General features: G+C 39.2%; 1 protein-coding gene across 5 annotated transcripts in view; it reads left to right on the top strand.

The window, feature by feature from the left end:
* The window catches only part of PHACTR2 (phosphatase and actin regulator 2), a 135,926-nt gene extending 109,244 nt beyond the window's left edge, over nt 1–26,682 (top strand). For 4 of the 5 annotated variants that reach the window (XM_017825887.1, XM_017825890.1, XM_017825889.1 and 1 more), the window contains 8 exons: nt 1,604–2,153; nt 3,382–3,581; nt 5,430–5,586; nt 7,687–7,742; nt 14,005–14,066; nt 15,052–15,189; nt 17,478–17,554; nt 21,173–26,682. In XM_017825887.1, coding sequence (XP_017681376.1) covers nt 1,604–2,153; nt 3,382–3,581; nt 5,430–5,586; nt 7,687–7,742; nt 14,005–14,066; nt 15,052–15,189; nt 17,478–17,554; nt 21,173–21,188 — 1,256 coding nt within the window. In that variant the 3' untranslated portion in view covers nt 21,189–26,682. Of the gene's footprint in view, nt 1–1,603; nt 2,154–3,381; nt 3,582–5,429; nt 5,587–7,686; nt 7,743–14,004; nt 14,067–15,051; nt 15,190–17,477; nt 17,555–21,172 lie in introns of those variants that run through there. The other variant, XM_017825891.1, reaches the window with a different exon arrangement.
* Nucleotides 26,683–26,912: the final 230 nt, after the last annotated feature.

The following is a 26,912-nucleotide window of genomic DNA, read 5'->3' on the forward strand; positions in this document are numbered from 1 at the left end:
CCAGAGCCTTTTCTTGCAACCATCCACTTTCTCAGTAAGGTTTCTGCTAAATAATATGCAGGTTGGAACCAACATCTCTTTCCACTGCAATTATGAACTACTGCCTATACAATTTCTCTGCTTCATTTTGTTTTGCTTGTATGTTAAGTCAGTGATTTGTACCTGATGTGGAAGATTAGTGCAGTATCAGTAGATTCGGGATGCTGCCCTTTACAGTCACCTTGCAGCGGGAAGAGGAACAGTGATTTGCCTAAAGTTTTTATGGATTTTTCCAGATGTACTGAAAGCCTTAAAGAACGCTAAGTGTTTATAAACCATAACACTCAGCTACAAAAGAGAATGGTATAATGTGTCTTTTGAATTACTTTCCGTCTTGGAGATTGAGAAAAGTCTCACTGTGAAAGCTATTTTTATATCATGAACTTACTATGGCCAGTATCTGTATTTTGATTCTCTCCTAATCTGCCAGGGTTTTGTTTTTATTTAATTGCTTGTAAGTAAAGTAGGCCTTCCAGCAGATTTCTGTTACAGCTTTCTGTTTTACTCAGTAAGCTTAGCTGCAAGGCTGCTGTGTAGCTTTATAATGCTTTCATTTGTTCTCTGGAGGTTAATGCATTTTTACTACTGCAGAATTGTTTGAGTTAGATGCATTTTGATGAAAAGGACTGAACCATAAGACAGTTATCATTTTTATTGCTTTTTAAATGAAATTCAGAAGTTTGAAGCTCCCAGCTCAGAGGATGGAATGCACATGAGCAAGCAGGCTAGCTGAAATCTCTTGTGAACTTGGGCATTATACATATATGTTTCAGTATGGTAAGTATTGCAGGGTTAAACAGCAGCATCACTGGCCAGCTTGTACAGCTAGTGTCAAAACCTTGTTTCACAACAGTTTCAATACTGCCCAAGCTGATCACTGGTAAGACAAAGACCTCCAGTACCTACAGGAGGCCTTCAGTGCCTTCTCCCTTCTGAAGGTCATCTGTGCAGAGTGAGATTGGTGGTTTCTGCCTCTGTTTTATGGATATATCCAGCTGGACTTAAAAGTACATGGTTTTGCTGTCCCTCTGCTGTTTGCCATTAAGTAGGAGCACACCAGTTGCAATAACATTGTGAAAGGTAATTAATTGATACCTGTAACAGTCCTCATATGTCTGAGGAAAAAAAGCATAAGGAGAATCATAGGGTTTTCCCACTGTTCAGACCCAAAATTCATGTGCTAGAAAAGGTCAAGCAGTTTTCTCTGTCAGGGAGCGTTTTTTTTTTTAAATAGGACACTGCACAATTTTGGAATAGGTAGTGGACTTTTTAGATTATGTCCAGGGAAGTTGTAGTGAGCCAACGCAGACTGCTCAAAACAAACTCTCACCGGTTTGTAAGGCTGATTTTTTCAGCTGTTCATCATTTCAGTTTTTCCCACTGCAAAGGTGAAATTGGAACTGCAACATTTACTTATCTTAAGCGTTTAGATGAAGGACTGTAGAAGTATCAAGTGTAATTTTTTCATTTTTTAAATACCAGCACAAATCAATCCATGCAGGAAATACGATGCCAAAATCATACAATTGCAAGACTGTAAAATCCTTTTTCTTTTCTTATTTAGCTGGTTCCTCTCATGCAAGAAAACCACCAGACTCCAAGTCTTCATCACCATCTCCTTTGTCCACATCATCTCACCCCAAAGCCTCTAAGGAGACTTCCAGCAAATTGGGCACATCAGGGACTCCCAGGGGCAAGAAAAAACCCGGGAAACAGTCGACCCCACGAACAGCACCAGATGGGGCTGCTTCTTCCCCCTCAGGTGCCACAGCCAACAGTTTGGAAGTGAAGACAGAAAAACCCAAGGCTGAGCAACCTTCCATAGTAACTTTTGAAATGGAGGACACAGACCAATCGAGCAAGCTTGTTGTCCCCCCTCCTCCCACCGTTGCCCCTCCTCCTCCACCTCCACTTCCACCTCCTTTCCCTGCTGCACCTGGTCAGCCTGCTGTCTCCTCAGATGCCCAGGATGTGTCAGACAGCTGTGTGGCAGGGCCATGCAGCCCTGGATCAGATACTAAAACTCTTCTCCAGACTGAGCATGGCACAGATGAGAGTCTGAGCAGTACGGCCCTAGGCAGAGGTCCAGATGCTAGTGGAGAAGACACAGAAAGGTAAGACAGTATTGCTGTCCTGGGTGAGTGGTAAGACCCACAGCTAAGGAAGCCACGTTTCTTTGCAAGGGATGCTGTAGGCACACAGGAATCTCTTCTGTTTCTTCTGCTGACTGGTAATAGTTTGCGTTGCATCCCAGCACAATTTGTTCCTTTCCAGTGCCTTTGAGCCATTCACCTGCAGTACCTCATGTTTCCCCAGAAGGTCATTGCTCACAACCTGCCTCTTACATCATTGTTTGGCTGACACTGCTGTCAGCAGTTGAGCTAGTAGCTGGTGACACTTCTGTTTCTCTCTCATAAAGGCAAAGAAGAAATTATGCTGAATTATAAGGGGGTTTACTTTTTTTTTTTGTGGATGTCATTAAATATCTTGGTGCTAAAGCTCTAAATTCAATGGCTGAATTTACTTGCACGCTTGAAAACGAGTTTCAGGCTCCAATTAGTGGGTCTTTGGTCTGTCACTGCCTAGTAGCTTGTATAAATCTCAGGTACTGTAAAAACTAGTCAAGAGAAAGGTCATAATTACACTTTTTAAGCAAAATAGTTGGCAGCAAAATGGAACTGGCTTAATGATTTATCTTTTCCCTGCCTCAAGAACCAGCATCTTTTATATAAACCCGATAGAGTTTAGTCTAGATACCAGTAGCCTAGAGACCTTCCTTTAAATTCTTGCTGGTACATCTGTGTCAGGATTACATTCCTGTGCTACATCTCCCCTTGCTCTACCCTTCTTTTACACGAAGATTTTCCCAAGGCAAAGGGCAGTCTGCTGCCAATTTCCGTGGTTGTCAGTGATGGTCATGAACATTTTGGACTCAACTGCAGTGAAACTGTATTTACAATAAATAGGGTTAGGCTTCCAGAAAAGGAAGCTTTGCACTCCCATCTGCTCTCCAACTCGCTCCTCTTACCCCCAACTTTATGAACTGGTTTTCTCTCTTTATTATGCACTGTTGGTCCCATCCCACAAGAAATAAAAAACAATTAGGATTTGTCTTTATGTAGTCTTTGCAGCACATGATTCCAGATTGTTTGAATCCTTTTTCCTAACATAGATACATACACACATCTGCATACGTTATAAATGTTTTACATATGTACATTTTTTAGAAAGGTATTAGTTTGAATAACAGAACTTTTCATACTTGCTTATACAATCTGTCTCCCATTTGTGTTCTTTTCTGCTTGCGTTAATGTATCACCGTGTCTGCTTACAAATTAACAGCTTGGCTATGAAAGGAGACCAAGAAGTGGAGGCTCCAAACCAGGCACACTCTGAACCAGTGGAGGAGGCTGCTGACAGTGGTGCCCCTCATGAGAGTGAAAGTAGCAGAGAGAGCCATGGCAGTGACTCAGACTCAGATGGGCCGATACTGTACACAGATGATGATGACGACGATGATGATGAGAATGCAAGCGCTGAAAGTAAGCATCCTGCTTAGCTTCTTAGCTGCAGGCTACCTTTTGCAGATTGCGTTATGTGAGCATGCCTGACCCATGCTGGTGTGAAGCAAAGAGAGAGATGACTGCAGGGGCTGGTTTTAGGGGATTTAGTATTTTGTCACTACTGAGAAATGAGTGTCCTGCTTCTCCCAGACAATTGTGATCAGAAACCTGCTGGGGCCTGTGCATGGATGAGAGCAGTGCACAGATGGGAGTAGAGGTGGGAGGAGTAGGTTCAGAAGAACATGAGGGTGGAACAAGGCCTCCATGTTAGGGCATCACAAACCGCTGATTTGGCTCACCTCTGTCACAAATTCCTTGTGTGAGTTACATGTGTGGTGGATGACAGAGGAAGCCCATCAGTTGTCAGCTTCACTGTCTGAAAGTCATTTGTTCCTTTTTGATCAGGATGTTTTAAGCATTGGAGCGACCTTAGCAGACAGAGCAGATCACAGTAGTTTACATCTAAGTTGTAAAATTTCATCTGAGGTCATGACTCTATCATCACCCTAATTGTGCAGAAGCCCTGCAGCTGCTGAAGGGGTTGTCCTACCCCCATTCTCCCTAATCCCTGCTCCCAGCTGTTCACTCTTCCCTTAGGCCAGCACTCAAATTCATTTTTGCAGCAGTGGCTGTTGTTGAGCTGATTTTCAATATAACTGGTGGTTCCCTGATCCAGCTCACCCAATGGCTACTCCTTTGCTTGGGCAAAGAGGTGGCAGCAGCAGGCTGTTGGGATGGAGAGGCAGGCAGCCCTATCTCTACTCCCTGCAGGGTGGCCATATGTCAGTATAAAATCACTACTGAACCATTGCTTGAGAGCCTTGCCCACAGGTGCTCTGGAGGAGGCGCTTCTCTGTGCTCAGGGAAGAAGTCCTGAACACCAAAGTGCTGTGTACCAAAGTGGGGTGAGCGAAAATGAACGTGTGTTTTTTATCTTGGCCATTGGTGCGGCAGAAGGTGAAGTGCCAGGTAGCTCAAGAGGCTGAAGTCTTCTGCAGTTCTTTGTTGGGTTTGAATAAAATCCAGTGTGATAGAAACCAAAAATTCATGTATTCAGGCAGCAGCATGATGTCTTATGAGAAGTGAGCTGAGAGCCTGCGGTCTTACCAAACTGCCTTACATGGTGAAAATCTGCCAGCCTAGGACATATGTAGCCCACCTTGGTCAGAATGTCAAGACACAAGGGAAAGACTATAAAGGGTGTGAAAAATACCCTTTCTTCCACAGCTGGCTGGAGCTAATGCTGACCAAGCTGCAAGGCCCTTGTCCCTACTGTGTCAGTTTTATGGATAAACAGATTGCTTCAATGTGTTGGGGTTCCTGCCTAGGTTACTTTACAAGCACTCAGAGCACTTCTCTAAGCTGTATTTTTTTGTTTTAATTTATAAATAAGTTTAAGATGACAGGGGTAATTGATTGGAAAAAAAAATTGAAAGAATGAGGGAAATGATGATAGAATAAGACTAAACCATTTAAGGCTGAAGAAAGAGCAGCAGGTTGCTAAATATACTAAGTAGATAAATAAGCCAATCTGTAATGTATTAGACTTCAAAGACACTTAAGTGTAGATTTGTCATTTTTATCCTATCACTTCACAGATGACAAGTGATGTTTGTATCAATTTGGCTGGTAGCTTTTTCCTCCAAGCCTTTTAGCTTTTTATTTTTGAGAACTGAGCTAAAATTTTTCTTTTGATGTTAATTAAAATTCCTCTTCTGCATGTGGGAACAAGGTCGCTTTGGGGAGGTATTAAAGTTTTTACTCAGAGTTTGCGTCTGTAACCTAAGCATAAATGAACTAAATCTACCCTACTCTTCCTTTCCTCAGGCTCTTTGGCAAGTAAAATCCGTCGTAGAGATACTCTTGCTATCAAACTTGGCAACAGACCATCTAAGAAAGAATTAGAGGACAAAAACATCTTGCAGCGTACATCTGAAGAGGAAAGGCAGGAAATCAGACATCAGATTGGAACAAAGCTAGTGAGGTATCAGTCTCAGGGTAAATGTGATTTGACTGGGTGGAGGTGGAGGAAGAGAATTAAGAACGCTGGGTTCATGTTTTAAATGCAGCCCAATATGCACTGCAGGATCTTTGTGGTATAACTGTCTGGAAAACAGTAGCTTTATTTCTCACAAAACTTTAAAATGTCAATAATTCATTTTTTGTCCTGCAAGGAACAAATGTGAGAGGTTCTGGGTTTTTGGGTTGTTGGGTTAAAAAAAAGGAAAGAAGAAGAGGGTAACAATGAGTCCACAATAATCAGTGCTATGGTTCAGGATTTTTCTCAAATTGATTGGCAGGAACTTTCACTTGTATGTACACCCATCTCAGACAGAGTCATAGTTCTGACATACAGAGCATGCCTGTGCATGTTTGTCCCTTCTGACTCTCCCTATCCTCCTCCTGCTCTCTAATTCCTTCATTATTCGTGTGTTGGTTCCAGCAAAAGAAGTGGAAGGAGGCTGACTTTGCAGGTCAGTGTCTGTTGTTTTACTGTGCCCACCTCTGAGGCATGCCTTTCTCATGCTGTTAAACTGCTATGGGATATATGTTACTTTCTCTTTCTAGACCTGAGAACATTGCATGAAAATATTTCACTTGCCTTTTTACAAGCTTTTTTTTTTTAAAATCTTCATGTCTCTGAGAATAGACTACAGCATGTCTGTATTTTGCCAGATCTGTCCTTGTTTCTCTTGGGCTCAGGAATGTTGTCCAGACAGATCTGGACGATGTCTTGTGTTGGTTGGACATTTACAGATATAGGATAGTCCAGTTGGTACTGCTCCAGTACAGAGTAAAGCAGCTCTGCATTAACATTTAGAAACTGAGTTTGTGTGTGAACTGGGAGGCTGGATAAGGCACCTATTTAATTACTTAACAGTAAGAGTGATACATCTATTGTGTAGAGCCTGAGGGTCACTTTTCTTTTGCTAATAAAGTGGTGTGGTTATCACCACTTTCCTAACCAAATCCCAGCTCTGGTGATCACATCCTGCTTGTCAGTGCTCCCTCGGGGGCTAGAACTGCAGAAGCTGCTTTGGTTCCTCCCCGATCTCCTTGCACAGGGACATGGTGGGTTCTGCTGGAGAGCTGACATGCTCCCCATACAGCTCTGCTTTGGTGGCAGGAGACAATGTCTGTGTGTGTCAGGGCTGTGCTCATACCCAAAATCACAACGAAGTTTGACACCAAGTTCCTTAAAAATTCCCAGCGTGGTGATCAACACTTGGCAGCATCAAGGTCTGGTGGGAAATCTCTTTCCACAGCTCAGCCAGGGGCAGGGTCTGCCATTCCTTTGAGACACATCTGGAAGTCCAGGCATGATTTGAATTGGATGAGTTTCACGACGCTGAAGACAGTTCATAGTGAACTGTGTGAGTGTTGCTGGACAGAGGAACACCTATCTTCGACAAATCTGCAAAATAAGTTTTACTGCTGGAATTTTTCATGCTCCTTTTCTCAAGTGAGCAAGTGAACTTGTTTAGTAAACATAGAGACAACATCAACCATGTTCTTTACTATACAAACCAGAAAATTAAAATCTCAATTTGGTTTTTTCTGTAAGGGTAGTTGTTATATATAGGTAACTAAATAAAATTAAGTTTCAGTTAAAACTCCCAATTGTACTGTACGTACAATTCAGTGACAAATGAACAGCTTGTGGGTTTTGTTGTTGTTTCTTCTTTTTAAAAAGTAATAAGATTTGCATTCAGAATATCTGATAATAGTCTTACAATTGCACTACTTATCATAAAGATGGTGCTTGGGAACAAAAGAAGATTTATGAATTCTTTCATACACCTGTGAGGAATTTTAATTTGTGGTGCAATTTCTGTAGTATTATTCAATTATCAGTTATTTATGTGTTCAAGTGGCAGCAGTACATCTTTTAAAACAAACAGCCACTTGCCACTATGGTTACATGTGCAGTTATTATAACTGTCTGGAAATTACCTGTGCTGGCAAAGAACAGCACAGCCATATGAGAAATACCTTTTGACATTACAAAATATGTTCTGTATTACAAATTGGAATTTATTATTTGAATCTGGTTTTAAATCAGTCATTTACTTTGTTCTCACAGGAGACTTAGCCAGAGGCCTACAACTGAAGAGCTAGAGCAAAGAAATATCCTGAAGCGTAAGTATTTTATTCAGGCTTCAGCTAGTATTTACTTAGGAAATGAGCATGTGTTGGATTCATATGGAAGCCCGTAATTATTGCTGCAGTATTAGATCCATAACTGGAGAGAAATTATGTTCTAGAAAATAATGTGTCAACACTAGATTTATATACTAACCTGTAACTGTGGCCGTGAAAAGAGCATATATTCAATATGCCAAATTTTGCTTGTCACAATCCCACTTCTTGAAGGTGGTCCCAAAAGACCAGGAATGATTTAGATACCCCTTAGAAGTAGTTCTAGGCTAGTTGACTTTCCACCTAATTTTTATGAGGAGGAGGAGAGAATATCAGTAGGAGACAAAGGTGGGATGTAAGGACAGAGTTTGGAAGGAGGAGTAGAAAGAGGTAAGGCAAAGTATTCAGAGGAAAGACAATAGGTATGTGCCGAGTACTTCAGCACGCTCGCCTTCATATTCACTTTTGACATAAATGTCTTCTGTACTGAAACCTTCATGAGACATTCTCACCAAATATCGTCCCATTTATTAAATCCTTCCTCAATATCCCTGCTGGAAAAAAAAGTCTTTAATTCAAATAGTCAAGGGCAGAGGAATGAAGTACATTAGGTATTTATCCTCTATTCCTATTCTCCCATTTACTTATGTTGGTTTTGTTCTTAGGCTGGCAAACTCTTCAGAACAGGAAGTTTTTGTCTTCCTTTATGAATCTTTCCATAATATGGGTGTTACCTAAACACATAGTATAGCAGTTGCCATGCCCAACTCCATCTAGCCCTGTATTCATTCTATGGGAGTAACTAGTATTTGATGGTTAAGTAGAAGAAATAAATGAAGAAAACGCACACGCAAGTCTTTCACACATACCAAAAAAATCAAAAAATCCATCTATTCTTAGGACATGAGAACTTTTCACACCTCATGAAAGAGAAGGAATAATGCTGTTATTTCCAACAATCATTCAGAAGAGTTGTGCAACCCTGATGTGTGGCATGGTAATGGAGGGAAAGAAAATGGGCTGTTTGCCTGACAACATCCATGGACTGATGACTCTGTCACTTTATCAAGCCAGCAAATCAGAGGAGTCAGCAATTATTGGCTTTCAGGCAACCATCCGTGCTAATAAAATCTTACTGCTGTTGTACAAGCTCTCAGATGCCAAATCGCTCCATGTCTTATTGAAGAGGGAAGCTACAGTTCATGTGTGCACAAAAAAGGGGTCATGGGACTCCTATCCAGCACCTAATGTGAATAGACTTCCTAAAACTGCATTTTCTGAACCTATACATTGCATAGATAAATAAAGATAAAATTTGAAATATGAATATTTTTTTATATCACAGATTGCTCATGCTGGACTATGTGAGAAAGGTAATTCCAAAACATCTTTGGTGGGCCAAGATATGGCCACTGAGCTGGGAGCACCAGCTGGGCTCCCTTATTGCCCTTTCGGTCTCGTTTATCTTGAGATAGCTAACCTAGTAGCCAACCTGCAATGTATTTAATATCACTTTTGCCAATGTTTTTTTCTATTCACTGATTTTGCAATAAGTAGCTCAAGACTTGAAAGCAGTTAATAATTTCTTCTCCTGTTTCTACTTGTTTACTTTAAGCTTTTGGCAGTGTACCAAGCGTTACACTCAGTGCCTCCCGCTGTCCTCCCCTGCTGCTGCTGAGGGGCTGTCTTAAATAGGCAAGGGAGAGCAAAAAATACAGGCTGGAGAGCAGAATGGTAAATCACAAAAAGTCACAGAGTCCCTGGCAAGCACATGGAGAATCCAAAACTGCTTTTTGCTCATCTCTGAGATACAAAATATTTCAAGTTGAAAATGATCTGTAAAAAGCAAAGTGAACCAAAGCAAGCCAGGATTTGTGGTGACAGTCTGACTCAGAGCCCTTTCAGGGTGCAAGTTCTCTCTCAGCCCTAAGGCACTCATATTTTAAATCAAAATTATTGCATTCCCTTCCCGTGGATCATTTGAAAATGTTTACATGTCTTAAATGCCTTTGTTGGTGTAGTCAGCTTTTGTGAGTAAGTTGGGATTTCTTTCATAAAGTTTCCTTCTTCCTATTTTTAAGCAGTGGATGGGGAGGAGGGGTTATATTATTGCATGTATACAAATTGCAGCTAAGGGGAAGTATTGTTTTGAGTAATATTTATCATAGACTTTGAGGTTACATTAAGCTGTAAAGGTCCAAATGTTTACTTCAGAATTAAGTTCAGCTCAAATCCTCTAAGAGGTTAAAAAAAAAATCCGTATTTTTTTCTCTTTTTTTTGTATATCCAGTTAGTGAGGAAGTCTGTTTTGCAAGAAGTTTTGTTTTGATGATATTACCAGATAAACCAGTTACTGAAAATCCGGTTTCCAAGTATGATCGCAAGGCATTGCAGGCGGATTTCTATAAAAACTGTTTGAATAAAACTATCCAGACTTCTGAGACTTCCCATACTAAAACAAAGTTATGATAACTCAAGAGTCCACTTGAAGGAATACATAAAGCCCTGTGTTTTTTATAAAGACAGGTTTCTTGTGTACTGGCTTTGAACCAACAGTATTTATAGTATTGCAGTATGGCAAAGAAACTTTCTAGTCTTCCAAGAATTTCAGATTAAGATAACTGTATTTTTTTCCTGTGTTGGTAAAGGACAGTGAACTTCATGTACAGTGCACCTGTATGCCTGCCAGTAATGGCTTTGTAGAAGACAGGGTTTGGCTTTATACAAAACTGGCTTTAGCTCTCAGTGCTAGTTAAGGAATATTAATGTAAAATCAGGAAAGAGAAAGAAACCACTTTATGTGTTTCAGAGCACTGCGAGGAGCAAGTGCTTTGTTTGTCTTTTCTTTCTCTTTCCCTAGCAAGCCCACAGAGAAGTCTAAACATAGCTAATCCCATAGGGACACAATGGAAAGTTCAGTACACCAGGAGTACTTTCTGGTCAAGAACAGAACAGTCCTCGGGCAGGAAAAATTCTCTTTTCTCTTTTCCCCTTGTGCTACAAAACAAATGTCCCAAAGAACAGAAGGTGACCAAATTTAATATGGCAAAAGTTGCAGGAGCAATAAGGTATAGATGCCAGGGAGGCTGCAGGTTTGACTTTGGAGAGTGGATTGTTTAACTCAATGGCCACAATAAGTGATGATAAACAAAATTGTTTCAGTTAGGATTCAGAACCCAGTTTGACCTCTTAGGAGGTGCAGGCAGGGAAGGAGGGAACCCATAGTTTTGCTGGGATCTAACCAGAGACTTCTGGAAGCAAAGGGCGCTTGCTAGGCTGGTCCTTTGCCAATAAGGCAGCAGCGGGACATCTGAGGAGGGGACTTGCAGCTGGGAATGCTGTGTTTATATTTTCTTTCTCCACGCTACACAGATTAGATCTGCTTTTAAGGTGGAAAGCAGAAGTGTGTTTCTGTGCATTAATGTGTTCCTGTTTGGGCAAGTGAGTCACCTGCAGCCAGATCTTGGCCCTCTGGCTGGAATTTTCCACAATACCTGAAGGAACCAGGGGCACCAGACCCATTATTTTTAGCATCACATATCTTCTTAACTCATTACAGCAACTTTCAAAACTTTTACCTTAAAAGAACAAAAATACACTGTAGATTTTACTGCTTGTAGGAATTTGTATCCAGGCAGTGTTTCTGTAGCACCAGGCTTAAAGCACCGCTCTGCCCAGCGGGCCAGAGGTGGGAAATTGGTGCTTTAGGCATGAGTCAGTGCCAGAGACAGAGGCCTGTTTGCCAAACAACAGATTCAGTAGATTAGCAGCAACCACCAGATTTCAGTCCATTTCCTTTAGCTCTTGAGTTTTATTCCTAGAAGTAAACCAACTTGAATGTATAAAATACATCCTGTCCCTGGACCTCTCACACAGAAGACTATCTGTTCCCCATGGGTTTGATCCTTCCTGCTTTGCATCAGGAGTGAAGGAAGGGCCTAGTGCCTCCTGCTGGTATTGTCCTCCAGAAGATGGGCTACCATCTCTCTTCGACAGCCTGTTCCAGGACCTGCCTGGACCTCTGCCCAGCAGCTATAATGACGGCCTTGCGTGTTGCCTATTTTTGGGTGTTTTCCCTTGTTCAGTTGTCCCTTTGTGCAGTCATCTGGTACCCACAGGGAGGTAGCTTTACAGCTTGGGATAGGCAGCTAACCTTCAACCTTCCTAAATGTCCAGACTAACTCTTTTACGGTATTGTATCCTCCCTCAAAATATAGAAAAACAGCATTTCAGGTGACCATGCTGTTGGTAGTTCCTTAAGGTATGCATTAAGCAGTCTGAGCTCCTATTTCTTACGTGAAGCATCTTGTTGCTGCTTCTTAGGAGACACTGGTTTAGATAGCAAAGAAATGTCAAGATATGAATAATGCATAATTTATTTTATGAATTAAGTTAAGGAAAGGACAGTACAGTGATGTGTATATTCAGCTGCTTTTTTTTTGCTATGTCTGCTACTGGAGAGTTTCCAAGGTAGTCCATTCATGAAGGGACAAAATTTTTTATGTCAGATGATTCCCAGGTGAATGGAACCCCAAATTAATAGTTTGTGTTTAATTACCTCAGCTACAATGTCTACTGATTGCAAAGACAGGATGTTTAAACAAAAGCCTGCAGATGATTTATCTGTCCTAAAACAGCTAGAGAGCTTTCGATTTTTTTTTTTAGGTGAGGATTTTATGAAAAGAGTTCTCATTTAGAGTCCAAAGTCCTTAAATACACCCAATTTGTTTATTGATAGATATATTAATTAAAAAATTTAAATGTAGATTAATCTGTAACTCTTCATACTTCAGTTTTAGTCCATTTACCGTTCCTCTATGGAAACAGGCCATCAATTTCTTTTCCATTTAAGAGAAAAGCTATTAATAAACCATAAATTACATCCACGTTTCAGTATCTCAGTAAAATCACCACCAATATGAGATCCAGCCTAATCCTGGCAGCAAGACTGTGAGATTGCATCTTGCTCTTGGAAACCTGGGGTTGGTGTTGGATGCTTCTCACAGAGCAGATCTTGGGCTGGCGTTGCCTTTTTCCTACTGTATCTTTCTTCTTTTTCATTTTAATTATTTGTCCTGTTCTCCTCTCCCTTGTATTTTTCTTCTATGAAAGCCTTTGAGTTAGCAAAGGAAATCTGCAAGTACCGCAAGGTATCCTGTTGTAGCGTTGCCTCCAGTGTGTAAGTCATGATACACAAACTCTTCTGTAGCCAGGTTACCTATACTAACATAGCAAGCTGGACACAGGAAACAGGGCAAATGCGACTATACTAGGATTTAAAACTGCCTTTTCATCTATACAGGTTGGCTGTATCCAGAGCAAATTAATTCCTTTAAATTTATAGTTACCCTTGAACTATAACATGGTGTCTGTAATCCTAAACCGTGAATAAAACAGGATCAAAATTTTATGGATATCTCTAGATAGAATATTTCAGAATATAACCATCAGAGGTGGACTGAAAGGGCAAATAATATTCTCCAAACTGTACATCAATCTAGAAACATGCTAAGCCCATATGAACATGTCTTTGTAAGTGTGCTTTTCACTGTCAATCAAGAAATCAAGTTTGGTTAGCACAGAAATTTGTTAAAACCACATTTTAGTCACATGCCCAAATACATTCCAAAAATGCACGTGTATATTTATGCTGTACTCATTTATCTGGTATAGCCAGTGGCCCTTAACCAAGAGGGCTGAATCTTATGCCCCCATTATAAAACCAGAAAAAAAAAATTAAGTAATAAAAGCAATTTGCACTAACAAATGACAGTGAAACAAATCTCATTGATTCATTGTGTCCTGTAGCAGTAGAAGATGCTTGTCTGATTTAAATACTCAGAGCAAACTTTTTTCTTAACACTTATGAATAACTAGACTCTCACTCTAAAGTCAAGAGATGGCATGTTGGAAGTAAAAGCAACAGTGAGTTTTTTGTTAAAATAATTAACTGAAACATTAGACAGCTCTTTCAGGGTACTTGCTTGCTGATGCACAGAAAGGAAATGACAGGCACCTCCTCTTTGCTGTGCTCGTGACCAACAGTTGACTTGAGATGTCTACAGAATCAGGGGAAATGCGGATAGGGAAAAGAATGAGAGCAAACAAAAGCCAAAAAGCAGACAACTCATGCAGCACCATCCAGGAATATGAGGAAATGTGAGCCAGAACTTAAAGTTCTGAAGCTTTCAACCAACAGGTATACATTATGTGCAGTTATAATACTTAAATATTCACTCCTTTTTATCTCTTCTGAAAACAGAGAAGAATGAAGAAGAGGAACAGGAAGCCAAAAGAGAAATAAAACGTAGACTCAGTAGAAAGGTGATGATGTGTTTTTTGTATTGTGTATTCGTGAAAATAGAATTATGTTTTATAAAAGTCTAAAAATCATTGTGTAGACATTACTTCAGATGTCCATCGGTCATGTCCCCAGATTAGAAATCTGCTTAAAAAGCAGTACAAGCCAAACTCCATCCTGTCCAGTTTCCCACACCTGGAAAAGCATACAGAGTCTGGCCATGCTTAATATTTGTCTGTGTAAGCAGGGGAGATAAGTGACATGTTTCCTCTGTGAGTTGTCACATATGTTGGAGGGCAGCCACACCTGTAGATCTTAGAGCAGTGAAGGGGGCAGCAAAGCAATGTAAGTCCTACAAAATCCCTTCACTGATCTTCTAACCACATTGGTGGTCCTAGCTTCTGCAGGTGGGATCATGCTCATTGTCCCTGGAAATGGAGCAGTTATGGGTCTGCTGTTCTGGGACAGGATGTGGGGAGTTTTCATAAGTATCTCTAGTCTGCTCTTCTCTGCAAAAATACAGTTTCCTTAATATGATCATCCTTAGTTAATTAAAGTGAATATTGTTTGAGGTGAGTGAAACAATTTGGCATCATAATGACCCCCAGATGGTCAAAACCAATTTTTTTTAGTTAGGCAGGTAGTTCCAAATCCTGCTTATTTCAGTATTACAGTTTAACACAGCAAACTGTATAATCATTGATGCAAATGGCCTAGCAGAGTAAATGCTGTGACAGTTGCAGTGTCACAATTAATATTTCAGGGATAACTGTCATGATTCCCTGTGACCTGCCTGACGAAGACTATTTTTATAATTGAAAAAATTAGGTTGTGCTGCCTCCCCATTCCTGTGCAGCACTCCCGGGATGGTGCCTTTTTATAGACACCTGAAAGTGACCCTATTTAGAAATACCATTAAAGTTCTCTTGAGATTACATCATACCCTCGGATTTTATTTTACTTTATTTCATCTTATTAAGTGTATTATTTTCTGCCTCCTGCTTACAGCTCAGTCTGAGGCCTACAGTGGCTGAACTTCAAGCAAGAAGAATCCTTCGATTTAACGAGTATGTGGAAGTCACGGATTCTCCGGATTATGACCGTCGTGCTGACAAGCCTTGGGCCAGGTTAACTCCTGCAGACAAGGCAAGGGACAAATGTAGATTATAAGAAAATGCTTGCATCTGTTATTTTTGTGGTGCTTTCCTCTGGTTTACATTCTCTTGATGCCAGCATCACAAATGACATCTGCTGGAGACAGCGAGATTGTCATGGTACTATTGCTTGCAGATAAGAAAACCCACTCAAGTGCCCACTAAGACCATATTTGCCACCTCTGTTATGACAGTTCAGCCCAGAATTTCTAATCTTTTTTTCCTAATTTTTCTAATTTTTAAATCCTTGCTAAGCCAGATAAATGCTTAGCAAAGGTGGCCCTGACCTGTGGAATTCAGGCGAATTCTACCACTGAGAGTTACTTTTGCAACTCATTTGAGTGCAAAAAGGTAGAAGCTGCCTTATCCTCCTCGGGGATCTTGGCCACAACAACCAGTGCAGGAGCTGACTGTGTGCATGCAGTGCAGCTTCATGGGAAATTTGCCCCTAAAATGTACAGCTTATAGTTCCTCTACCTAACTACAAATGATGAGACAAAGGATTCTGTGACTCTCAGATCAAAGATTACCATAAAATACTCTTCCATTTCCATCCTATACCACTTAATAGGAAAGGAACTTAAAAAGGAAAGCTGTAGGATTTAGGTAGCAAAAAGTACTGGCCCTTTTAGCAGTGGATCTGAACCTACTTTTATGGAAGTCCGATGACATGTGCTTGACATGAAAAGAGATATGTGCAAGCACTCACTGTCTTTTAGCTCAACATAGTGAAGCACTAATTTTATTTCAGCTTGCATTTTTTAATATTAATATTAAAAACCTGCCAGCTCATCTTTCTTACAATCAAATGAGAATCTCATATCAAGTCAAGGTGGAGACATTAAAAATGTAGCCAGAAGTGTGTGTATGTGTTGTTTCTGGGAGGTGCTGAGCACTGTCTAATCCTCACATAGTGTGTGGGAGATTAGAGCACCCAGCTCCTCCACTTTGACCTGAGTCCAGCCAGGGTACACTGAACTATTAAAAACAATGGAGTTTTCTACCTACTTCAGTATAGCAGTTTTTAATTTCAATTAACTTTGTAATGAACAGGTGCCCAGGGCTGGTTCTGTGAGCCCCATGTTTGTTGGCCTTAGCAGAAAGGCATACCCAGGGTTGCCTGGAAACTCCCTCACTCGTTTTTTTTCCCAGGGAAGTCATTCTTCTAATTCCAGTGGGAGCAGAAAATTGTACTGTAACTATATTAAGGAGCTGGAGCTCTAGTGTCTTTTCCTGCTGATTTGGTGCTCAGAAATTGCTGCCCCTTTCCTAGCTATAACAGCAGTTTCATGTAAGCATGCTGTTGTGGCTAAACAGAACCATTCCCTGCTTAAAATGAAGTTTCTCATTTATGAAACTGCAGTCTGGTGATGCTCTAATTCTATCATGCTGCTTGCCTGTTCTGCATTGAAAAGATACACACCAGATGACATTTCTTTAGGGCTTAATGAAATGATACTGTCTTTATTTAAAATAGTGAAAGAAAAGAGTAAGAATAAACTGCCATTTCCTTTCACAGTAAAGGTAGGAAGGCATGTGGCATAGAAGTAAAACCCCTTGTAGTATATTAGAATATTTCAGAAGTTATATTTATTACTTGATGAAGTAAATTGCTTATCAGTCTCTTAACATAAGCAACAAAGCATTTGACAAATGCACTGAATTTTTGCTGTTCCTCAGTATCTGCCAACTGAAAACACAAGCCTGAAATGTCCAAATATTTCATGTCACTTTACATAAAACTAATCAAACTAAATGACTAATTCCACTTAAAAAAAATTGCTGTTCATCTTGCATTCCTGAAGACCTGTCTCCAGTGGGGAGATAGAGACAAGGCCCCTGCTGTGTGCACGGTGCCTGTGCAGGTGGAGTGACTCACCAGCTCCTCAGGGGCTGTGCCTGGAGATACAACCCCCTCCTGGCTGCATATTCATCAAGTGATTGCAAAGTAACCCAATCCCTTGCCCATTTTTGTCTGTAGGAAGTGCCCTATTTCGTATTCCGGTGGGGGCTTGGTTCACCCGTTGAAGTAGATTTGGTGTTTGTTTATTGTTGGTGCTTGATGCTTTGGGTTTCTTTGTAATGTAAGACTGCTTCAAACAGCTGTAATTGAAAAAAGTAATTCATGTTGATGATCAGAAATGTGTGAGAGCTGTGGATTATAGTAAGGGAGACTTGAAATGGGAACTGTAAGGAAAGTGCAAAAGGTTCCTTTCATATTCATTACTTTGCTTAAAATTCATATTTCTTACAGTTGCATATATCATTGTTGTTTATTAGGCAGCAATACGGAAAGAACTGAATGAATTTAAAAGCACAGAAATGGAAGTACATGAGGAAAGTCGGCAATTTACCAGGTGGGTGAATCCCTCTTCTTGCATAAGTGTGAGACATGGGCGTGACAGCAACCCTCTGCCTTTCTGCAAGTCCTCTGCAGTCGTGTCATGATTTGTATGGATTCCTACCATGAGTCTCCTTGAATCTCATCCGTGATTCTGTTAGAATTCCCAGTGATTCTGTTAGAATTCCCAGTGTTGCTGATGCCATCTCTAGTTGGTACAGCAGTGAAAGTGACTGCAATGGATTGGTTGCACAGAAAAAGATTGTTTGGGGCATCTAAAAAATAGTCCTTTGAAAGAACTCAGTGGTTCTCACAGATAAAGTTAGTAGTCCTCAAGCGCACAAAAATAAAGGAATTTCCTTCTCTGGCAGCACTCCCTTGCTCATGAAAGTATACATTTTTGTAGATGCATTTGCTAAGTGAAAACTAGATGATGTGTTGAACTTCAGAAAATCTTGCCAGTCTTTTGGCAAGCTTTCTAAGGGTCACCTAGGTGCCTGGCAGCAGTTTCTAGGAAACAAGATAGATTCCCTTTTTGCCACTTCTTATCTGTTAATCTGGATTTGTTTTGTTCTCTGCTTTGGATAACAACCAAATTGTTGTCTGAAGCATTATTGTTTTCAAGAGCTCTGAAGTGTCCATAGTTTTTAGCAGGCCTTAAAATTTGGCAGTTATTCCTAGGGGGAGGGAGACATTTCCTGTCATCCCTGTGGCATATGTTCATGCTTCTTGGAAGTTACAAAGGCTGAAAATGGACACCAGCAAGCAAAACTTGTTGTTAGGATCAGCCAATGTTGCGTACACAGTATTATTGTCTTTGCTTCTACAGAGAATTAAGTCAAATAAAAATAATTGCCTAAGACAGCATCCTTTCTGTTTCCTGTTACTGTTTCAACCAAACTCAGGATCCAAGCTAGGGATCCTAGTGTGAACCTTCTAATTTAAGAGTGTGTAACAGGAAAATTCAAAATGGGATATGGATGTTTCATGCCTCTTCTGCTTCATTGCCTGATTTCACAACTTCAGTGATTCCTTTCTCACCAAAACATGGATATTTTTTTTAATAATAATGTAACGTTACTTCTGTGTAGATACAACGTGAACAAATTCATTTTCAGAAAATCAAACCAGTTTCACAGGCAGCAAACCTAAGCCAGGAGATGAACCAGGAGGCAAGGTTTTAATTTAGTGTCACATTCTGACAATTAGAAAATGTTCTTTTCAAACATGGAGATGTATATCTTCATTTGGCGTCTGATGTAATTGTCTCTTCAGCTACTAGGTAATGTATCTTTTTCAGAATATATAAAAATACCACTTTTTAAAAAAAGGACATCCCAAGGTAGAGAATAAAAATAGCAGGTATAGAAACCAACTCCCTGCTTACATTGTTGTGTTTCCTGAGTTGCACTGCAATATCGAAGCATAAGTAACAGATAGGCATGAATCATACAAAAATAATCGGATATTTTTTCATGAGGTTCGAAAACAGTTGGGACTTATTACAATTGGATTTTTGAAAGCTGAACCAGGAATCCAGTGGAGTGACAAACCAGTTAAAAAGTGAATTATTTTTTTCGAGGAGGGCCTTGGAAAATGGAGCAAAAAATAGGCACAGCCAAATAATGGTAAATACAGGCAATGGTTCCATAGGGTCCTGAAAGAATTTCAACATGAGAGAAATCAGGTTCTCTGTTCCCTCTCCACCCTCTTTTGTTTCACTGATCATTTTGTGGAGTCACTGCACGGAAGTCAGAAGAGTAACACTGGAAAAAGCTAATTAAGAGCAAAATAAGGTGCAGATGTTTTAAGTCAATTGCAATTTTGAAAATAAAAAGAGATCCCATTTCCTCTGGGACCTCTCATTAAAAATTATGTAGTTTCTGCTACATTTGGATTGATAAAAAAAAAGTGATTTAAGAAAACCATAGACAGAAGCCTCTAGCTAGAGAGATTGATTCTTTCCAAGGAGATCACTGAAATAATGCAAACCAAAAGGCACTTGCATTGGCAGCTGGTTAACAAAGCCTTATTCATAAAGTTCTGTGATAGAATGAGACAATGAAGCTGCTTACTAAACAAAAAATAGTTTATAGGATATGGTTTCCTATGTTATTACAGATTAAATATAAGATGCTTTAATATTCTAATCAGTACTTACAACATATTTGAATTGTTAAAATTTTATTTTAAACACAGAAAATTAAAATGGTTCATCATTTACAGCAATGACTGTCAGTTTAACTGTTTTTCTACTCCTAGTAATTTAGACTGCTTCTTTCTGTTATTTCATGAGAGAATCCAAGAAACCAAGTTTCTAAAAATAGAGAAATACATAGAAGTTTGGAAAGAGGATATTAGTTAATGAGGTGTTTCTAATGGAAATGCTATATATAGTCCACTATATCGTTCAACACAAATACAAAAACCCTATGTCTTTATTGCAGTCCACTGTACCTTCACTTAGCAGATGAGCTGCATACTTGTGAATGTCAGCTTTTGTGTACACCTCCTTTATTTGAGAAATGCATCCCTGTATTGTACTGAATCAGCTTGTAATGTGGGGTAATGTATGGCTTGTTTTCTCTTCTCTGGAACTGTTAAGAGAAAATGTGTCAAACAAAAACTTAGGTAAATCCATTGTATTACGTGCATCATTACCTGTGCCTTTTTTCAAGCTGTTGCATATTTTACTACTTCATGGACAGATACATTTTATAAGCCATTTAAAGAGATATTTATGTCTGGTGATAGATACATTGAGAACCTGATACTGGTGTCCTTCTTACCCTTTTGCTTGGATTCATTACATTTGAGTTAGAATTTCAATTGCTGTAGGTTCCTAACTTATTGTAGAAAAGGTTGGTGACACCTTTTGGAGCAATCCATCTCTCTAGCCATCATACAGGCAATCTGGAGCAATGTACATGCTCTACCTAAAAGCCTAAAAAACCGTGAGATATATTTGGGCCTTCATGTGCCTCAGCTGATAATAGGAAGAAAGCATCTGCAGTGCTATAAAAGTTGTTGCTTACTTGAAAAAAAAGCAACCATTTTTAGCCTCATTTTGCACAAGGATTAAAACCCAGAAATTTAAGTCTTATGGTTTATCAAAGCTTTTCCCATAGTAGCTACTGTCATCCAAATAGTGGATGCAATTATGGCTAAATCTATACTGGCAAACAAAACAGACTGGACACTGTTCTCTGGCCCTGAGGCAGGCTTGGCATAGCTTGAATTCATACAATTAACCTATCCCTCTCACCCTAAAACAAGGTGACGTCTCCCCATACCCAGGTTGCCTGTTGCTGATGCCAAACACACCCAGGCAGTACCTGAAAGAGCTGGCTGACCCAAGCCAAACCATGCCAGGGACCACAGTGACAGGTTAATGGTATGGTCAGACAGTGATACACCAGTGCTTGAGCCACACCAAATCCCTGTTTGGTTTTATAAGTAGAGAGAGATGGACAGCGAGTGATAATAGGTGTGCCTCTAAACCCACATAGACCAGGAAAATCAGGAATAATTCTGTTTGGGCCAAAAAAGTAAACAGCTATGAGAGCAGGATGAGGATCAGGTTCATTTTCAGTTGAAATAATATAATTCCAAGTTTTTTAATTTATCTTTTCAGGTTTCATCGTCCATAACAGTTTGACCACATCCCATATTTCATGTAACAGTTTTCTTTTGGGAAATCATTGCATCCTGAAGACCTGAGATTGCACTGGAACTTAAGTATGAGTGTGTGCTACAGTTTACCCTCATGTTAATGAAGAAAGCGGCCCTCGTCTTTATCAATGGACAAATGATTTGTCTAGGAGGAGAACTCACGTGAAGCATTTGTCCGTGTTCAGACAGACCAGTCTGTGGCTACCCCACACAGACAAGTTGGTGGACTTCTTCATCAGAGCTCCACAAGTCAGGAAGTGCTGAAGACAATCGTTTGAGAGCCTGGCTACCAGGAACTCATCAGATTTCATAGGGTTGTGACTGAGGGTAACTGCGAGGGAGGGGGTGTGTGAAAAGGACTGAGAGCTGGGGGAAGAGAGTCTTCGCTTGTCAGTCCACAGAGAAAAGTGGAATGGATGGAACTGCCTAATGATGCACAGTGGGAAGAATTATTTAAAGGAAAAAAAAAAAAGAGTGTGTGAGCAACTGTGCATGTTTATTTGGTTTTTTTTTAGTGGCTACAGCCTGTCTTAAAAAGACAGCAAGCCATAAGTCCTCATGTTATCAGTACTTTAGTGAAGAACTGTCATTTTCTTTGGTGCCAGTAAATACAGTTGCCAGAAATTAACTCATCTGTTTTTTTTTAAATCCCAATGTGCATGCTTCAGGAAAATACATTGAACATTCATACAGAACAAGCCACATATTTTTTGGTTTTTAATGTTAACATACTCTGGATCCTCAGAAAGACATAAAGAGGATTTGAAGTTTGATAACGTTCAATGAAATGCTTCATGTTTAGAAACACTCCCTGCTGTCTGTCACTTGCCATTCAAACCAGAGGGATCATTATCTTTCTCATCATGGCAGGCAGTGGTGACTTCGACATCATGCCAGTGTGAATCCAAAAGCAGAATAAAATTAGGCACAGAAGTCTTTGCTAGTATGCTTGAGGAGTGATTACTAATGTGACTTTTTCCATTTAAGGACTCTTGCATTGCTTTGAGGAAGAACTCCCAGATGATCAGTATGTCTTCAGCCAGTGGTCCTGTAAAAGTGAAGGAAAATCCTTGGAGTGTCTGCAGCCTGCTTTTGTTCAGTGTGAAGAATGCGTCTTAGATTTGTAATTTTTTATACTATCTTGAAATAGTATATGTGAATACAGTACTATTAAAATTAAGTGGTATGGAGTGTGAAAGGCAATACATGATTTTTCTAAGTTGGCCCAAAGGCCCATTTAAAAGCCCGTGGCATTGTTTACACTAAGAAATTTTCTGTCTTATATTAGCACTTATTTATCCTTTGATTAATGTACACAACATTTGGGGGGTGGGTCTGGAATTCACATATGTATACTTTTAATGCAGTATTACAGTATATTTGCTATTTATCCTTTCTAATGTGTGTACATATTACAATTTATTTTTGTCTTTTATGTGCCCTGTTCAGTTTTTAATTATGAAGTGTAAGTATTTCCTTTTCTGGCAATAAAAGATCTGTGTAGATGTGATTTTTACCTCAGTAAATCTGCAATAGATTCTTGTGGAATGTTTTTAGTTTATAAAATTGAAGGCTGTTGTTTTAGATGTCAGCCTAAAGGCAGAAAGGCGATTTGGTGGCTAAAATTAGATATCCCTCTTCAGTGCTATTTACAACAAGACCAGGTTTGCATAAATGGGGTGGATTATTTTAGCAAAGAGCACTTCTAATAACAGGAGAGTGCGTTCCAACAGCTGTCACTCTATTATTTTTAAAGAGATTGGTAAACCATTTTTAAAGAAGATTTTTATGACGTTAGGATCCCTTACATTTTAGTAAAAAATCTAATGAGGTACAAGGCCCAAAATATCAATAACGAAATAAAATAACCATCTACATGCTTGTAGCAAATAAAAGCAAGCAGCACCTTCCTTTTTTAATGGAATCAATAAGAGCCATTAGGATTCCATTTGCAGAAAACAGTTTAGCTTCTGGGAGGCCCATCATTTTAAAAATATAGAAACACTACTTTGACATCAAGGAAGCAGTGAAAATGTATTCTTTGGCACTAAATCATGCAGGAATTATCAAGCCATTAGAGTTAAGGTTTGTCAGCACTTCTAGTACAATGCTAATTTTTATGTTTAGAATTTGATGAGTAAACTTAAAACTTACACTAGAAGAGTTCTGCTTAAACTTTTTTTTTTTGCTGATGTTGCCAAATTTAGAAATGTGTGTCCAAAATCATTTAAAGGTCTACTATGTTGACTTTGAAGTATAAAACACAGTATTTCACTTCAAAGGAAACAAGTGAAGCAATTAAATAGACCTCAGTGTTGCCTTAATCCCATCAAAACACTTGAAAGCAGCCAAGATACTAAAGGCAGAAGGATAGCTGTTGCACAGGCAGAATAACTTGGACAAAGGTAAGGTAAGACTATATATACTTTATATAAGACAGTAGCTCCTCTCACGTGCCAGGGTACATATGGGTTATACAAGCAAAGTAAAACTTGTTAAACTCTTAGGAAGAAGTTAAATACTTGAATTTGCAAGAACATATTCCTCTATTCTAGGCCTGGAGCATGGATGGAAAGTTATGTGCTGCCTTTTCATTTTAATAGTTAAAATGCAAAGGTGAGGATACAACTTCTAGCTCAGACTTCTTCAAGCTGCAATACGTCATAAGAAATGAGGATACTTAGGTGAGGTATCATTTAGGCTTTTCCTATCCTCCTTCTGGAGTTGGAGGTTTTTTTAAAGTATTCACTACAAGCCATTGCTAGAGGCAGAACACTAGCCTCGATGGAGATGCTGAGTTAATTTTTAATTTCTTTTTATTTTTTATGATAATCAGATGCATTCTTTGACCCACAATTCAGCAAACTAATTAAGCAAATTTATGTAACTGGACAAAAGGATTTGCCTTTATTGAAACTTATGTAAAAATGTAGTATGCTTGCAGAATTAGAACTATAAACTATCCATTTTGTATTATACCCACACACAGACATAGAATTGTATATACTATTTTTATATTCTAAAGATCAACTGGCAGAAAAACAACAGCTGGAAAGTGTTATCCATGCAATAAAAAATAATGAGAATTTGGTATGTCACTATGTGAAGTGAAGCAAGTTTGCTTTACCTTATTGAGCTGCCTGAGGTCTGTTTCTGCTGCATCTCCTAGCCCTCCTTATTGATGATTTGAAATGTCTTCAAGTTGCATCAACAGCCCATTGGAAATAATATGCCGTATACTTGTCTATGGGGCCGCATGCCTGTTAGAAGATAAAAATCAGGATAAGTCCTGATAAATTAATAAGTGAGTAATCCTTGAGGAAAAAATAAAAATATGCTGAAAAGGCAAAACAAAAATAACACTTTCCATGCGACACATAGTACAGTCCAGCTGGCTAATAGGGAGCAGTATATTAATTTTTATCAAACTGGACAAATAATTTAAATGTCAACAACAACATATGACAAACCTTACACATATTATACCTAATGTTCCACAGGGTCATATATGAACTCAGATGTCTACAGCCATACAAAGAGAAAATTAGTAGCTTGAAGTAGTGGTTTCTGAAATTACCTCATATATCATGTTTATCAGTAGAATCATGCATCATACCATGTTGCTGTGGGTGCAAAAGAGTGGATGCTTAATCAAATCCTAATTTCTTCACATAAAAAATGTAAATGATTCTACAATGTCTCTTGTCTCTCTCCTTTCAGGTAATACATATTAGTCTTTTTAGCTGAAATACAGTCTATATGAATTTTCTCAAATTGTAATATATATGTTGACTCAACAAGTACAAAAAAAATTAAACTGAATGCTAATGATTACTTAAGCTACATACCATTTCAGCTGGTGATTTGAAACATGCTAGGACCAGGAGCACCATCTCTTCAAAATCACTGAAAGTATTCACAGCCATTTGTAGGTCTACAAGACTGCATTTATTTGTTGAGTTTTTCATTTACCTACAGTTTGTCCATGTCCCTTGCTGTGGTGGCCTTTCCTGACCTCTGATGTGATGTGGGGCAGGGCATAACCACCACCTGCTCTGGCCACACTAAGTACCTCTTAGAGAAGCACCATAGCCTCAGTGTTGATACGTAAAAACCTTATCAGGTGACCACTTCTTATTTTTTAACTTGAAAACTAAATGAAAGCTGTGAAACAAAGGCATTAAAGCATCCCTGATATTAAGAAATTAGACCATTAGACCACTCTTTCCAGGTGAGATTAGTGCTTTGTTTCCTGTAGAAATGCTTCAAACTCAGAGCTGTAACAAGTACCTCTACAGCTACATCAGAGAATTTGTTTCAAAACAGCAGTAATTTAACCTGACTATAAATTTAATCTGAGCCCTAATTTTGTATCATCATAAAGTGGGAGGAAGATCCAGCCAGCACAGACTAAAAATGTCTAATCTAGTCTGGCAGCCTGGGAATCAGCTGAAATCCCTTCATCGGCTGCAGCCGGCAGGGGTTGGAGCCAGGGTAGGAAGAGCCACACTGTCACCTGGCTACCTAGCAGGACAGGTCTGTGTGAGCACTGCTGGCATACTAAGCAGGGACTAGAATATCCACCCATGTCTTAATGTCTGCTAATGCTTTAATGATAAAGCAAACCAAGCTAAAAGCCTACGTTTGCATGAAACTGTCAGGCACACCTGAACTGCATCTTTTAATGCTTTCACATCATCTCTTTTTGGTCATTTCTTAAGGAGTTAAGACCTGTGCCACTGCTGCAAACTAAAATAAAAACATACTCAGGGTGAAAAAAAAGGGTAGACTTGCCTCCTGCCTTTACGGGCCACATTTAGTTCCATTATTGTTTCTATCCGTATTCTTACTGTACACAGCTCAGTGCAATGCTGACTGCTGGGACCTAGATTTTAATAGAAAAAGTGATTCTGAAAGCTTTTATTAGGTTGATGCAAAAATATTTTGAGGATCAAATTTAAAAAAAAGAAAAAAAGTAAATTCTCCAGAATAGCTTAAAGCTTCTATTTAACAGAAATCTGGAAAAAAAAAAAAAATCAAAACTCCTGGAAGTATATGTATAGAGAGAAAGGGAGAAACGGAGTGAAATCAACATATTTTGCTGTAATGTTTCTATTTATTAACTTTAATAATTAATAAGTTCTTGTTTCACTTTGTCAGTTCCCACCTTGTTTCAGGTTTTTAATGGCAATAGAGCTCATATGAACTAGATACAGCATATCACCAATATTTTCTAAGAGGTAAATATTGCATTGGATAGAACTGAAGAAAGTAATGGTATTCCCTGTATTTCCTTGTTCAATCATTAATTCTTTATATTAAAAAAGTCTTTCAATACTATGTCAAATTCAACAATATTTGAACATTGTTATGATATAGTAAAATGTTGCTGAACAAATCTTCTCTTCTTTCACTACTTTGTGTGGTGGTATACTGATTTGTAAACTTGCATAAATTTTGGAATTAAAGAAATACTGTGTTTTGGATTATTATTTTAGCGGGTGTGATTTCAAACAAAAATATATAAATGACTTGTTTGAATGGGACTGTGTGCGCAGGGTGGGAAGGGTGTGGAGATGGCACGTGCTTAATTGCCTGCAACCATTTAAATAGCTTTTAAGACTTCTTTTTTTTCCCTAAAAGAGAAACAGAATTCCATTTACAACCAAACTATAAATCTGAGAGATGTGCTGTAGACCACA

The sequence above is a fragment of the Lepidothrix coronata genome, unplaced genomic scaffold (assembly GCF_001604755.1).
Source record: "Lepidothrix coronata isolate B3197 unplaced genomic scaffold, Lepidothrix_coronata-1.0 Scaffold123, whole genome shotgun sequence".
In the NCBI taxonomy this organism is placed as follows: domain Eukaryota; kingdom Metazoa; phylum Chordata; class Aves; order Passeriformes; family Pipridae; genus Lepidothrix; species Lepidothrix coronata.